This window comes from Scyliorhinus canicula, chromosome 22 (assembly GCF_902713615.1).
Source record: "Scyliorhinus canicula chromosome 22, sScyCan1.1, whole genome shotgun sequence".
Taxonomy (NCBI): domain Eukaryota; kingdom Metazoa; phylum Chordata; class Chondrichthyes; order Carcharhiniformes; family Scyliorhinidae; genus Scyliorhinus; species Scyliorhinus canicula.
Window position 1 is genome coordinate 20799634 of NC_052167.1, and position 15126 is coordinate 20814759.

Here is a 15126-nt window from a genome sequence, read left to right on the forward strand (position 1 = left end):
GCCAGCACACCGCTCTGTGCAAATCCCGGAGCACAATCATTGGGATATTTAAATTGAAAAAAAATATTGCATTGTTCGTTACCAGGTTTAAATATATTGGAAATGGAAGGGGGAATAAAAGCCACCCAATTGGGTAATGAGTCATTTTGTTTTCCAATCGGCCGATATAAAGGCTAAGAAAACATAGGGCGTGGTCCTCCTAAATGGGAACAAAGTGTCCCAGCCGGCGCCTTTAGCGTGTTTCCCGGCGTTCACAGTGCTGAGGAACACATGGCTATTCAACGCAACTCACGTTGTATAAGGGGCCTGAATGGGAATGTACAGTGGGGAGCTCCGCTCGCCAGAACTCCCCTTTCTAGCGAGAGATCGTCCTGATCTCCAACGCCCCTTAAACAATCCCTGACCTCCTCTCCCCACCCCCGCCCCTGCCCGAACACAATAAGGTCAGGCTGGCACTACACGGGTACCCAGGTGGCATCAGCAGTGCCTGGGTACCACCCTGCACAAAAGGCATGCACTTCTCCCAACAGGCAGGAGATACAAAAATCTGAGAACACGCACGAACAGACTTTAAAACAGCTTCTTCCCCGCTGTTACCAGACTCCTAAATGACCCTCTTATGGACTGGCCTCATTAACACTACACCCCTGTATGCTTCATCCGATATCGGTGTTATGTAGTTACATTGTGTACCTTGTGTTGCCCTATTATGTATTTTCTTTTATTTCCTTTTCTTTCCATGTACTTGATCTGTTGAGCTGCTCGCAGAAAAATACTTTTCACTGTACCGCGATACACGTGACAATAAACAAAATCCAAGCCAATCTAATCCAGCTGCGAGCCTCCAATCCCCTGGGAGACCCCCACAAGTGCGTTCCGTCTGTTCCCTGTTTATGGGGACAAGTGCTGAACGATGCTCGATCAAGGTCCCCGAGGCAAAGGCATTGAATCCTAAAGCCTCAGGTACCTCACGAATCTGCACATTAGAGTGAGGAATACTGCCTCGCTCTAATCGCAGTTTTGCTAAAACGTGTGGGATTCACATCGCAGCGTATTACGAGATTGCATTGAATCTTAAGAGGCATTGTGAGCCGGGTATATCCCGCGAATGGGGTCTCCCAACTTTCAATGGCAAAGCTGCGCTGCGGCAAGCTGCTTTTCTGGCATAAGTGATGCTCTTTCCCAGTGTTATTCAATCATTTTTTTCCCCGGGACCCACTTTTGCCAACCTGCAGACCGTCGGCCAACTTTCGTCACACATGTGATGTTCGCTTACCTTTAATGCAAAAGGGGAGCATGCTTGGTCCTCACGATCTTCACATTCACCCAAGAGAATGAGGAGGTAGATTTGGAACTCAGGGAGATAGACTGTGAGGTTCCTGAGAAAATTGTCACAGGGAGTGACGAGGCATTGGAGGGGTTGGCAGGCTTAATAGTGGACAAATCTCCAAGCCCAGGTCCGTGGGGCAGCACGGTAGCACAAGTGGATAGCACTGTGGCTTCACAGCACCAGGGTCCCAGGTTCGATTCCCCGCTGGGTCACTGTCTGTGAGGAGTCTCCACGTTCTCCCCGTGTCTGTGTGGGTTTCCTCCGCGTGCTCCGGTTTCCTCCCACAGTCCAAAGACGTGCAGGTTAGGTGGATTTGCCATGATAAATTGCCCTTAGTGACCAAAAAGTTTAGGACGGGTTATTGGGTTACAGGGATAGGGTAGAAGTGAGGGCTTAAGTGGGTCGTTACAGACCCAATGAGCCGAATGGCCTTCTTCTGCACTGTATGTACTATGTATAACTATGTCCCAGGTTGCTGTTGGAAGCGAGGGAGGAGATTACAAGGACTCTGACCCCACATTTCGTATTCTTCTCTGGCCACGGGGGAGGTGCCAGAGGACTGGAGAACAGCTAACGTGGTCCCACTATTTAAGAAAGGTTGCAAAGATAAGTCAGGGAGCTAAAGGCCAGTGAGCCTCAAATCAGTGATAGGGAAACTATTGGAGAAAATTATGAAGAGGTGAATCTATCTCCACTTGGAAAGGCAAGGTTTGATCAGGAATAGTCAGCGTGGCTTTGTCAGAGGGAGGTCATGACGAACAAATTTGATTGAATTTTTTGAGCATGTGAACAGGTGTGTAGATGAGGGTGGTGCAGTTGATGTAGTTTATATGGCTTTCAGCAAAGCCTTTGACAAGGTCCCACATGGGAGCCTTAAAAAGAAGGCAAATGCACATGGGATAAAGGGTAATTTGATAAGGTGGATTCAAAATTGCCTTAACTGTAGGAGACAGAGGGTGATGACAAATGGCTGGCTTAGTGACTGGAAGCCAGTGCCCAGTGGCGTACCACAGGGATCAGTGCTAGGTCCCCTATTTTTCATCATTTATATAAACGAAATAATGGCCGATGGTTATCAGTGAGGCTGAGTGTCTTGGGTTACAGGAAGATATCGATAGGATGGCCGAAGTGGCGGATGGAATTTAACCCTGAAAAATGTGAGGTGATACATTTTGGAAGGAGTAATTTGACAAGGATATATTCAATGAATGGCCTGACACTGGGAAGTTCCGAGGAACAAAGGGACTTTGGAGTTTTTGACCATAGATCTCTGAAGGAAGAAGGGCAGGTTAATAGGCTGGTGGAAAAGGCATATGGGACACTTGCCGTTATCAATCGAGGCATCGATTACAAAATCAGGGAAGTCATGTTGGAATTGTATAGAACTTTGGTGAGGCCACAGCTGGAATACTGTGTGCAATTCTGGTCGCCACCTTATAGGAAGGACGTGATTGCACTGGAGGGGGTGCAGAGGTGATTCAACAGGATGTTGGCTGCGATGAAACATTTAAGTTATGAAGAGAGGTTGGATTGGCTTGGGTTGTTTTCGCTGCAGAGAAGGGTTAGTCACGAGGGGATGCCAGTTCAAGGTGAGGGGCAGGAGGTTCAGGGGGAATCTGAGAAAAACCTTTTTTTGCACTGTATTATTGTGATCTCACTCCAATCAGATTCACAGGAGGAGAGGGCAATGCATGTATCAGGCTTTAGTCTGAGTTTTTGAGCCATTATCATTTTTGTAAGAATGGAAAATCGAACCTCACACATGTAGGTCGTCATGAAGGACGATAGCAACAAAATGATTGTTTTACTCAGCACTGGATACTCCTGGGCGATGCTACTCCAGAATTCTGACAGCCTCATGGACTTCAGCATGTTTTAATGTGTGGGCACAGGTCAGGTACAGCAGCATAGTCTTTTCATTTGGAGTCAGTTGTCAGTTAATAACTGATTCTGGGGTCTCGACCTCAAATGGAATTTTTCACTCACCACCTCTCTTTCAAAATCTGAAATTTCTCCTCTCATTTGCCAGTACTTCCCTACGTATAACACACATGGGCTTTACATCCTTATTTGCATTAGCACAATTGGCAAAACCATATCTCAAGAAATCATCCTTATGCTGCTTTGTTCCCGAGTTAAGTTTCTTCTTTGGAGACTGTTAACCAGAGGCCCTGGAGCTCTGTACAGAGCTAACACTATCACTGTTGTCCTGTTCTGAACTCTCCTTAGCAGCTCTCTCTAGCAAATTCCGATGGGAGATCCTGGCCAGTAGGTACTTGTTGTTTTACACAGAGGGTAGTGGGTACCTGGAACTCGCTGTCGGAGGAGGTGGTGGAAGCAGGGGCGATAGTGATGTTTAAGGGGCATCTTGACAAATACATGAATAGGATGGGAATAGAGGGATATGGACCCCAGAAGTGAGGAAGATGTTAGTTTAGACGGGCAGCATGATCGGCGCAGGCTTGGAGGGCCGAAGGGCCTGTTCCTGTGCTGTACTTTTCTTTGTTCACTGCCTATTTGTATCTTTGGCAGTCTCTTCCTTGTAACAAAATGATCCATCATCACATTCCTCTTGCCTTGCTGGTGAGCATCTAGAAAATGGAAGAAGCTCTCCTCCATGTTTTGGTGCCAAGAGCACATATGTACAGAGCGCTTGATGTCAAGTGTACGTGCAGGGCGCATGACCTGCTCACTGCTGCCGCTTATGGTCAGTAGACTGCAGGCAGCCTAATTTTGTTCTCATTTAAAAGCCGGTAGTGCTGACCATTCTAAGTTTACAGGCTGGTAGTGGTGGCTGGGTGCTTCTCACTGACCAATTGCCCCGCGACCCTCCTGACACCCGCCCGCAACCCACACATTGAAAATCCCTGGTCTATCTCAACGCCATATTCCTACACTCTCCCCTTACCACTTGATGCCTTCAGAGTCTAAAATCTTATCTATTTCTTTCTATTATATATTCAGTTGTCACAAAGATGGATGTCAGCCAATTAATGGCTAGAGCGTGGGTGCAGGTCAGGTTGAAACTTCCCAAGAATACATTTAGTCACTATTGCCAGCCTGTTGTCATATTCTCCTTGAGAATGCTCAAAGTCTCAATGGGTTTCTAACCAGCCCTCCAATTGCCTTCTCTTCTAAAGGGAGCTGGCGAGGGTGGCACGGTGGTTAGCACTGCTGCCTCACGGTGCCGATGTCCCAGGTTCGATCCCTTCTCTGGGTCACTGTCCGTGTGGAGTTTTCACATTCTCCCCGTGTTTGCATGGGTTTCGCCCCCACAACCCAAAGATGTGCAGGCTAGGTGGGTTGGTTACGCTAAATTGCCCCTTAATTGGAAAAAATGAATTGGGCACTCTAAATTTTTATCAAAAAAGATAAAGGCCAAATTATAGAATTTACAGTGCGGAAGGAGGCCATTTGGCCCATTGAGTCTGCACTGGCTATTGGAAAGAGCACCCTACTTAAGCCCCACAGCTCCACCCTATCCCCGTAACCCCACCTCACCGCTTTGGAGACTAAGGGAAATTTAGCATGGTCAATCCTCCTAACCTGCACATCTTTGGACTGTGGGAGGAAACTGGAGCAGCCGGAGGAAACCCACACACACACGGGGAGAACGTGCAAACTCCAGTTACCCAAAGCCTGAATTGAAACCGGGTCCTTGCCACTGCGTGGCAGCAATGCCAACCACTGTGCCGCCTAATTGTCCTTGAGAAGGTGATGGTGAGTTGCCTTTTTTAACCTCTGCAGTCCATGTTGGTATAGGTACACCCACAGTGCTGTTAGACAGGAAGTCCCAGGATTATGAACCAATGACAGTGAAGGAACGGCAGTGTATTTCCAAGTAGTGAGTGGCCTGAGGGGAACCTCAAGATGGCCGTGTTCCCATGTGTCTGCTGCCCTTGTCCTTCTAGATGTTAGTGGGCCTAGGTAGAGTGCTCTTTCAGAGGATTGGTGCAGACTAGATGGGCCAAATGGCCTCCATCTGCAACGTAGCAATTCTGTGTTCTATGGTTCTATCTCAAAACACCTTCGGATAATCAAAACCAGTCTGTTCCAGTCGAAATCTGGTTTCACTCCTTCCAAACCAATTTAACACCATTCAGTCCAGATGGTACTTAACTGTTGGCTGAACTATCCTTGTCATTTGACCTAATTTCAAGGGCATAATGCAATAGGATCATTGCAGATTTCTGTCATGGGTACATGTGTATATATGAGGTAAGCCATGACGGTTTCATTTGGAGTCAAGAACTGCAACGTTGAGCACCACAACGTCTTCGCTGTTCAAATTACGTCCGCCATTCAGCGAGCAGATTACACAGGAGGATTGCTCCAAACACAGAACTGCTACGATCATTTAATTTGGTGCTGTTTCATCCACTTGGCCAATGTGACAATTTCTGCCCCATCAGAATCTGGCTCAGCAACAAGACTCGATACTCAACTCCTATGTCCAAAATGCCAAGAAAATGGCATGGGGAGCATTAAACATAGAGCAGCTTTTGTAAATGTGATGGGAAGACCCCATTAAGAATGAATTCAGTTATAGGGATGACTCTACTGAGTGGTCATTGGACTAACTTGGGCCATGGCATTGCTTTGATCAAAGTCAGGGTGTGATGCCAATCCACAGAATTACAATACGCAATATTAAAATAACCAACAGTTCATGAAGCTGCCCCCAGTTGTTGAAAAGGGCAGAAATAATGGGCGCAATTCTTCCGAAAGATTTCTAAGTGGGTCAGCACGACCCAGATCGCAATCCACCGCCACTTGCAATTATTTTTTGGGAAGGGGGCAGGTTTTGCTCCGGCACTGAGAGGGGTGGGGCCTGGCATGCCGGCAAGCCCAGCTTCACAGATTGGATTGCCGCTTTTAAGGGGTGCCCCGATCTCTCAGTGACAGTAAAGGGCCCCACCCTCATCAAGGCTTCAATGCCATCCCTCCACCACCATCCTTGCTGGCACTAGTGCCCTCCCCCCACCCAATCGGGCGACACCCCGCTATGGGGGTCGCCAAATAACCCCCCTACTTCATTTCCCTGCTCCCTTTCAGGGCCTGCCCCTTGGCACTAACCTGACCACCCCGGGGGCCACCCTGTCCTCAGAGCACCCCCCCCCCCCCCCCCGGCGTGGTCATCACGCTTGGTCTCCGGTTTTTGCAACCAGAGGCGATTCCTGATGGCTTCATGGTGCGCAGGCGGGTGGGAGAATAGAGGGAGCTAGGAGAAATCGGCTTAAATTAAAGCTGATTTTGAATATGGTAATGCAGCTTAGTGCTGCTTTTCATATTCAAAACATGATCACGTCAGGGGCAGCAAGCCATGGGCATCGCGCACTGTTCGTCGACCGGCACAGATCATGGTTCAGGCCTCTCCTGCTATTCTCCCGATATAGCGGATTTTCGTCAGGCGCAAGATGGCTGGCGAATCGCCCCTCCAATGTACTACCTTTAAATAAAACTCAATCACATTATAGCTGCAATAAGTTTATTTCAACGGGAATAATATACAACTATTTTACAATTTTAAAGTCCAAGCTTTGCCCCTACTATACATTATATGAATACAAGTTACTGTACAGTCAATATTAGTTTTAGCACTATGAACAATCTAAAACTTCAACAGAGCTGTTAACATTGAGAGATTGCTCCAGTTCAAGGCATTTTTAATTTCAATGTGACAAAGTTAAAGTAATTGTTTTGAAGCACAACCGTCCAGTTGTCAAACAGGGGCAGGGCTTTACGCGGGCTGTAGTGCTGTTAAATTCGAGACTGAAAGGGTTTCACTCACAACTTAGAAAAATATTTAACAGCAAGGTAACAAAAGGGATAGGAACTGCGGGAGGAAATTTAGCGGGAAGTTTTCTTTGGCAACAGAAGCAGAATAATTTTCAATACAGGGTATTACCTGTAACAAATATATTTAATGGTTTTCTCCTTCCTATATGCTTTTAAGTGTATTATCGAAAAAGTATATCAGACATTTAGATGCCAAGAGTGCAGTGACCAAATGTTTTCTTTTATCTAGAACGCTGCAAATAGTTAATTTTCTTTTACCATATTTCCCCTTTAGCCTTTTATAGATATATATTGCCCATACATCAAAAAAGTATATTTAATTTACATGTACAGAGAAGACAGCATAACTACATTTTATACAACATCTTCCTTCCTTGGTCCATGCTCACTCATTTCACGTGATACTTGCTACATTTACTTTTGGATGGGGTAGCCAGCATTTTAAGGGAATCACCTCTGGTCGCGAAAACCGGAGACCAGACGTGATAACCACGCCAAGGGTGCTGGTGGGCCGTGTTGACAGGTAATCACAATATTTTAAGTTCCACGGTTCAGTCGTGTTTGCTATGTTAGGTTCGGGGTGAGCGCAAAGACGGAAAACGGCAAATATTTTGCAGACAGCACACAGGTATAATACCAAATTCATGAGCAAGTTAGTTTCATCGCAGGAAGTATATGGAACTGTGGGGTCAGCTCACAAGGCTGTGGCGTTGGTGCTTGTTGTAAGACAACAATGGATGGCATTGGATCTTAAGATAAGACACGACGCACGTTAGAATCGGGGATGGGGTGAAGTAATGACAAATACTTTATTCCCCTCACAACACATATTGAAGTGCGACCAGGGAAATGTATTTGTCTCGCAAATTGGTACAGGGGTACAATTTGTCCATCTTCTCCCATTTCAAAGTTAGACACAAAAAGGTTAGGGCTAAGGGAGAGACGCAGAATAACAGAGAGGGGAAGCCCACTGGAGATACCAATTTGTGCCACTGCCAACGTTTCGTACAACAAACACTGATCGAGACTCGCCCAGCCTGGGATCAAATCGGACTACCGTAAGAGGGAAAGTTTTGAGACAATCAGATGCCTCGATCGGGAAAAATTCTGATAAATAATTTAGACATCTTTTAATTTATTCTCTAATTCTTCAAATGCTTTAATGTTGACTTCATCAACTTCATCTTGCACCTGCATTAAGAAAAGGATCAAAGCAGAGGTTAACAAAAAGATCTACGAGCTTCTCAACCGTTGGTGTATCAACTAGTTTGATCTAGGAACAGACTGGGTGGGATTTTTTGCGTGTTTCACAGCAGCGGGGTCTTTTGGTCACGCTGCCGTCAGGGGGGGGGGGGGGGGGGGGGAGTTTCTCGTTGTATGCATGGCCGTCGTTGGGAAACCCACGATGGGAGTGGAGGGTTCAACGTTGGCAGGACCAGAAGATCCCGCAAGCAGGAATGGTGGGAAAATCTCAGCCATAAAGTTTCCATAAAGGTCACGGTTATTAAAACAAACATTTTCCTCTCCATCGATGATCAAGTTATTCACTGCTACATCACATGCATGGTGCAAATTTGTCTTCCCCACGAGTTAACCAAGATCTGAATGGCATCAACTTCAACTTCCCATTTGGGAAGGGAGGATGACGTGAAATTAGGAATATGGAAGTAGATGATTGTGGAAACGTGGCAATATTTTTAAGGCTGAGGAATAGAGGTAGCTTAATAAAAAGAAAACATTGTAAGGAATGCAAAAGCAAAGGCATACTGCTGAATAGTTAGAATGCATCACACACACACACACACACCTTCCAAGGCAGCAGTGCTGATTGTGGAGAGGAGACTCAAGCAGGGAACCCTAGACTCAGTGGACTGATGCAGCAAGGGTCGGACAGCGAACCCAAAGTGGTCTCTGACCTCAGAAAGCACTTTTGGCAGTGACTGTTGAGCAGGCGCGGGATGTTTGCACATCAACCTGGTACAGATATAGTTGAGGCAGGCAAGTGTAATTAAGTGACTGATTGACTGATGTGTCCGAAGTCTTGGGTGGGGGGGGGGGGGGGGGGGGGGGGGGACAGGAGGTCCTGCTGCTGAGGCAGGAAGATGAGTGTGGCTTCAAACTTTGCTGTGTTTTTTGTTCCTGTCCGCTAGTTGTACCTTACCCCGGACTAGTGACTCTGCTTCAAAAGTACTGGCAACCGACAAAATGGAGGGGAAGGGGAGGGAGGGTGGAAAATACAAATGATAAAGGCTTGCAGCAGTAAGAAAAATAAACTGAACAGTCGAGCTACTCAGCACAATTGGAAGTGATCGAGGAAAAGCAGAGATACCACATTCTGGTAATGGAGGAAACTAACAAACATTAACTGGATGAAGCCGTGATTAAAGAAAGTGAAAATCACCGTAGTCCGTGAGAGCCATAGGCTGCTTTCCCCTTTGAGGGGGAGAGCAGACGGGTGGTAACCTGAGGGTTACCCAACTCAGGCCAGGGGCAAGGTTGAGGAGGCGGAGCCTTTATGGATAACATCCGCCAGTATGGGAATTGAACCCATGCCGTTGGCGTCTCAAAACAGCTGTCCAGCCACCCGAGTTAAACCGACAACCCAGTACGAACGAACAGATTAGGGCGAGGCTAAATTTCAAAATGAGCAAAAGATGTATTGCACATACCAAAAGCTACTGAATGTAATGCGCATGAGGGGTTGGCACAGAAAACCAAGTCATTCAATCTTTAAATTTGGGTAGGCAAACAAAGGTCACAGTGACCAGTATCAAACTTGAGGTCTGGTGACTTAACCGATACCTTTAAGAAACTTTGGCCTTTTACAAATTTTACCCCACGTGGACACTAGGCTTTGTACGGCCAAGAGCTTCAACCATCATTTCAAATACCCTCTGCCAAGAACTATCAATAAATAACAAGACCAGCTGCATGGTAAAGCTTATTCTATTCTACCCTAAACAAAATGCTTAAGGTGCAATCACAGTCTCCCAGTTTTTGAAAGCACAAGTAAGTTGCAGTATATCTTGGGGTGCGCAGTCTTTGCAATTACACCGAGGTTACATGCCCATTTCCCAAAGCAGCTATTCTAATAAAATGGGCAATCTAATGCAAATCAGGGCAATAACAAATTTGAGTACTTACCTCAAAAATGGACCGAGACTACTTAAACCTATTTTCATTAAATCCCCTTAAGGAGACTTCTGCATGGTTTGGACAAGGCCCATGTTAAATCCAGCACGGTTCAATCTACAGTACTAACCAATTTCCTCCATTTTTAAAAAGCACAGTGGGCTAAACAGCTGGCTTGTAATGCAGAACAATACCAGCAGCGCCGGTTCAATTCCCGTACCGGCCTCCCCGAACAGGCGCCGGAATGTGGCGACTAGGGGCGTTTCACAATAACTTCATTGAAACCTACTTGTGACAATAAGCGATTATTATTAATATTCATACCGTACCTGTATTACTTCATCAACTTCAGGAATGTAAAACTGTAACATATTTTGGATTCCACTTTTTAAGGTGATGATTGAACTTGGACAACCAGTGCAAGAGCCCAACAACTTCAGCTTCACAACGCCATTTTCAAACCCCTTAAAAATGACATCTCCTCCGTCCTCTTGCACTGTTGGCCTGTAAGTTTGAAAAAGCAACAGCATCTCAATTGTTTATCGGCATCAGTTGTTATGATCTCCATAGAGGCCAGTAACGTTTACAAAGAAAGTCAGCCTTCCAGTAAATAGCTGAAAGAACCACACAACAAAATTTTAGGTTTTTAGACCTTTACTTTAATACACAAATTAAAAGCAACGTTGAGTAAACACTACCTCAGGCAACATACACTAAACTACAGGAGGCTAAAAGTGCCTATTCTTTGAGGAGACATTACAATCTGATGATGGAAAACGCAAAAACATAATTAGGACTCTATGAAAATGTAGTTTGCTATAAAACATTTACTTTTTCTTTCCTCTAGTATCACTATCTGCTTTCTTACCTCCTACCTTCTTTATTTTACTTTCTCTTTTGCCTATACTCAGTTTTTTGGATAGGAAATACCTATTAAAATATTGCCACCTTGCATAATACTGCCAGTAAAATTGATCCCCTCCCCCCACACCCCCCCTCCTCAAACCCCCCTCCTCATCTGCTTCCAGTCCCACAATTAGCAGTGAATTCTTAATGCTACCTCAGGCTACTCGATGCTCCAAAGTCCTCCTTAGAAACATCTGAGATTGGTGCTCAATTTAAGAGGGCTGCCTCATAGTAAATCAATAGCCCCACAGTCATACACAGGTAATAAGATCTATCAATAGTATTTGGCACATACTATATGGGTATGTTGAGGTAGGGCAATGTGCCAATGCTTGGGAAGAAAATGAAGTGACTTTGGACCCGTTGTTTTCAAAGCTCTCCATCAATGGGGCTTTCCCTGCATAATTATTGTATCTGATGGAGACTAACTGACGGATATTGATTGGTTAATTAGTTAACAACGCCATTATCATTGTATCATGAGTCAACATAAATTTGTAAAGCGTACTTCACGGAAAACATACCTAATAGTTTTGAGCCAGTAGTAGACAGGGAACGTAGTTAATCTTTTTTTAAATTCATTTTTACGGGATATGGGTGTTTGTTGCCCATCCCTATCTACCCTTGAGAGGGTGGTGCCTTTTTGAACCGATGCAGTCCATGTGATGTAGGTACACTCACTGTGCTATTAGGGAGGGAATTCCAGGAATTTGACCGAGCGACAATTAAGGGCCGTCCAATATATTTCCAAGTCAGGGTGGTAAGTGACTTGGAGGGGAGCTTGGTAGTGTTTCCATGGATCTGAGCCGTGGTCCTGCTAGATGGTAGTGGTCGTGGGTTTGGAAGGTGCTGCTGAAGGAGACTTGATGAGTTCCTACAGTGCATCTTGTAGATGGTACACACGGCTGCCACTGTTTGTCGATGGTGGAGATGGTGAATATTTTTGGAAGGGGTGCCAATCAAGTTGGCAATTAGGGGGCAGCATGGTAGCATGGTGGTTAGCATAAATGCTTCACAGCTCCAGGGTCCCAGGTTCGATTCCCGGCTGGGTCACTGTCTGTGCGGAGTCTGCACGTCCTCCCCGTGTGTGCGTGGGTTTCCTCCGGGTGCTCCGGTTTCCTCCCACAGTCCAAAGATGTGCGTGTTAGGTGGATTGGCCATGCTAAATTGCCCGTAGTGTCCTAAAAGTAAGGTTAAGGGGGGGGGGTTATTGGGTTACGGGTATAGGGTGGATACGTGGGTTTGAGTAGGGTGATCATTGCTCGGCACAACGTTGAGGGCCGAAGGGCCTGTTCTGTGCTGTACTGTTCTAAGTTCTAAGTGGACTGGACTTCCAGAAGGTATCTGATAAGGTTCCATTTAAGATAAATTATTGACCTGGTTGGTTATAGGCAGCTGATGATAGTCAGTAGGAATAATAGGGATAGAGCAGAGTCATATGAGTCACTTATGGCACATAATGAGGCCACTGAGCCTATGGAGTCCATGCGGACTCTCCATGGAGCAATCCAGTTGGTCCCACTCCTTTGTACAAAGATCTGTGATGGGGCCTCAATTACTCATCGAGATACAACAGAAAGTCGTAGTTCCACGGTTGCTGATGACACAAAGATTGATGGCATAGTAAATAGTAGCAGTTGGAGTATTAAACTACCAAAAAGATATTTATTGATTGAGTGTACAGCTGGATTTTAACACAGGTGAAGTTATCGATTTTGGGATCAAAAATAATATATCCAAATATTTTTAAATGGTAGAAAAGCTAGAAACTGTGGTGGTCAAAGAAGAGGAGAGGGGTGAATGTACGTAGGTTAATAAAATGGAGTGACCAGGTACAAAAAAAAAATCCAAAAAAGCTGATAAAATGTGAGGCTTTGTATCTCGAGGTTTGAAAAATAAAGGCGGTAGTAGGGGAAGAATTTTTGTTACCGCTACACAATGCCCTGGTTAGATTACATCTGGAGTACTCTGTACAGTTTTAAGGACTACACGTTAGAAAGGATATACTGACCTTTTAAGGAGTGTGGGGCAGAGGGCCAGTACAGTATCAGGGCTCCAAGAGTTAATTTATGAGGAGATTTATTCCAGGGAATGCAGATGGTTAAGGGGTGATTTGATTAGGGCTTTTATGATTTTAAAAGGAATAATAGGGTAGATAGAGAGAACCGTTTTTTTTCTTTTGGGGGGGACGACAAAGGGACCTGACCTTACAAGTCGGATCAGGGCCAGGAGGAGAGAAGTTCCAAAACCCTTCTTCCCGCACAAAGTGGTACGACTGTGAAACGCTCACCCACAAAAAACAGGAGACGCTAGCTCAAGTTACAACTTTAAATCTGACTCTGTCGACTTTTGTTGGCAAAGGGACATGGAGCTGAGACGTGCTGAGGTTTAAGATACAGAGCAGCTGGGATCCCACCGAGTGCTGTGGCAGCCTCGAGAGGCTGAATGACTCCTGTTCCTGCGTTCTTGCTGGATGCAACACGGTAACTCACCAAGATCATGTTGACAGAACTTGCAACACTGCACCTTCCAACACCAAGAAGGCTCAGCAGAAATGCCCTGTGAACAACTCTAAGCGCCCCTCCTTGTCACACTCCATTGTGACTTGTATATTTCAGAATGCCAGATGGTAAAGCATTTAACTGGAGCCGATCTTTGCACACTTTAATAAACATTAATTTATACATGGAACAGATTTACAAGTAAGCCCTCCAAACCCCTCTTATTGGGGCACCAAGAGGATTCCCAGATAGCCCTGCCTAAATATACAATTAACAACTTGCACACATATAATCAATCATTCATTTGTCAATGGATCAATATTCCAGGATTCCTTATCTAACATCATGGTGGCTGTGCTATACTCACAGTTGTTCAAGGGGGTCCACCACTACCTTCTGAGCGCAACTGGGGATGGACAATAGATGCTGCCCCAACCACATCCCAAGAAAAATTACATGCAAGTTATCAAATACCTTATTCTTGTATCCAGCAGTTCCTTAATCATTGCAACCACTTCATCGTCCTCATCGCTTTCCTCTGAAGGGGCTAAATGATTAAAACACAATTAAGTGCTGTACAGATGGTATAACTCTCCATCCCCCAACTCATACTTAAAAATTGCAAAGTAACTAAAAATTTACCTCCAGCAACAACTCAAAATCAATTTGTTTGACAAGTATCTCTGCAAGGTGTTGACCTTGACCATTCGGAGTAAAATTGCATTAGAATAGATAACATTGAGGGTGGAACAGTGACGCAGTGATTAGCACTGCTGCCTCACAGCACCGGGGTCCCAGGTTTGACCCCGTGTGGAGTTTGTACATTCTCCCAGCGTCTGCGTGGATCTCACCCCCACTGCGCCGTGAGGCTGCAGTGCTAACCACTGTGCCGTTGTGCTGCCCCACACTGTGTGAAAAGATGGTAACAGTAATTTTCAAAAATGGCATTAGATATATGATTGAAAAGGGACATTTTTCAGGGCTGGGGCGCAGGGAGTGGGGCTAATGGATGGATAGTTCTTTCAAAGACCAGCTAAACCGCAATGTGTTGAATGACCTCCTTCTGCGCTATACACCATTGTCACGCCCTGAGTCAAGGCTGAATTAACTCAAATGAAAGTAAAGATCATGATTTTATGGACAATGTTAAACAGCTGCCTCAAAAAGAGAAAAATTAAATGCCATGTTGAATGATTAAGAATGGGATTCTAAAAGGTCACTTCTGGAGGGGCAGGGATCGAGGAGATTGCCAGCTGCAGTACTATAATTACAGCAATTGGTTTAGTTTTACCAAAATGTAACCTAAAAGGTTAGGGGAGGTTATTGGGTGACGGGGATAGGGTGGAAGTGAGGGCTTAAGTGGGTTGGTGCAGACTTGATGGGCCGAATGGCCTCCTTCTGCACTGTATGTTCTATACTGGCCTGATCATATCTGGAGTAAGTAACCTTGGCTCAGTG

General features: G+C 45.4%; 1 protein-coding gene across 2 annotated transcripts in view; it reads right to left on the reverse strand.

Moving 5' to 3' along the window:
• Positions 1–6801: 6801 nt before the first annotated feature.
• Positions 6802–15126, reverse strand: part of LOC119956065 (NFU1 iron-sulfur cluster scaffold homolog, mitochondrial-like) — a 46931-nt gene continuing 38606 nt past the window's right edge. For both annotated transcript variants that reach the window (XM_038782895.1, XM_038782896.1), the window contains exons 6-8: positions 14143–14215; positions 10591–10765; positions 6802–8320 (exon numbers count right to left, since the gene is read on the reverse strand). In XM_038782895.1, the coding sequence (XP_038638823.1) occupies positions 8249–8320; positions 10591–10765; positions 14143–14215 (320 nt within the window). In that variant the 3' untranslated portion in view covers positions 6802–8248. The remainder of the gene's footprint in view (positions 8321–10590; positions 10766–14142; positions 14216–15126) is intronic.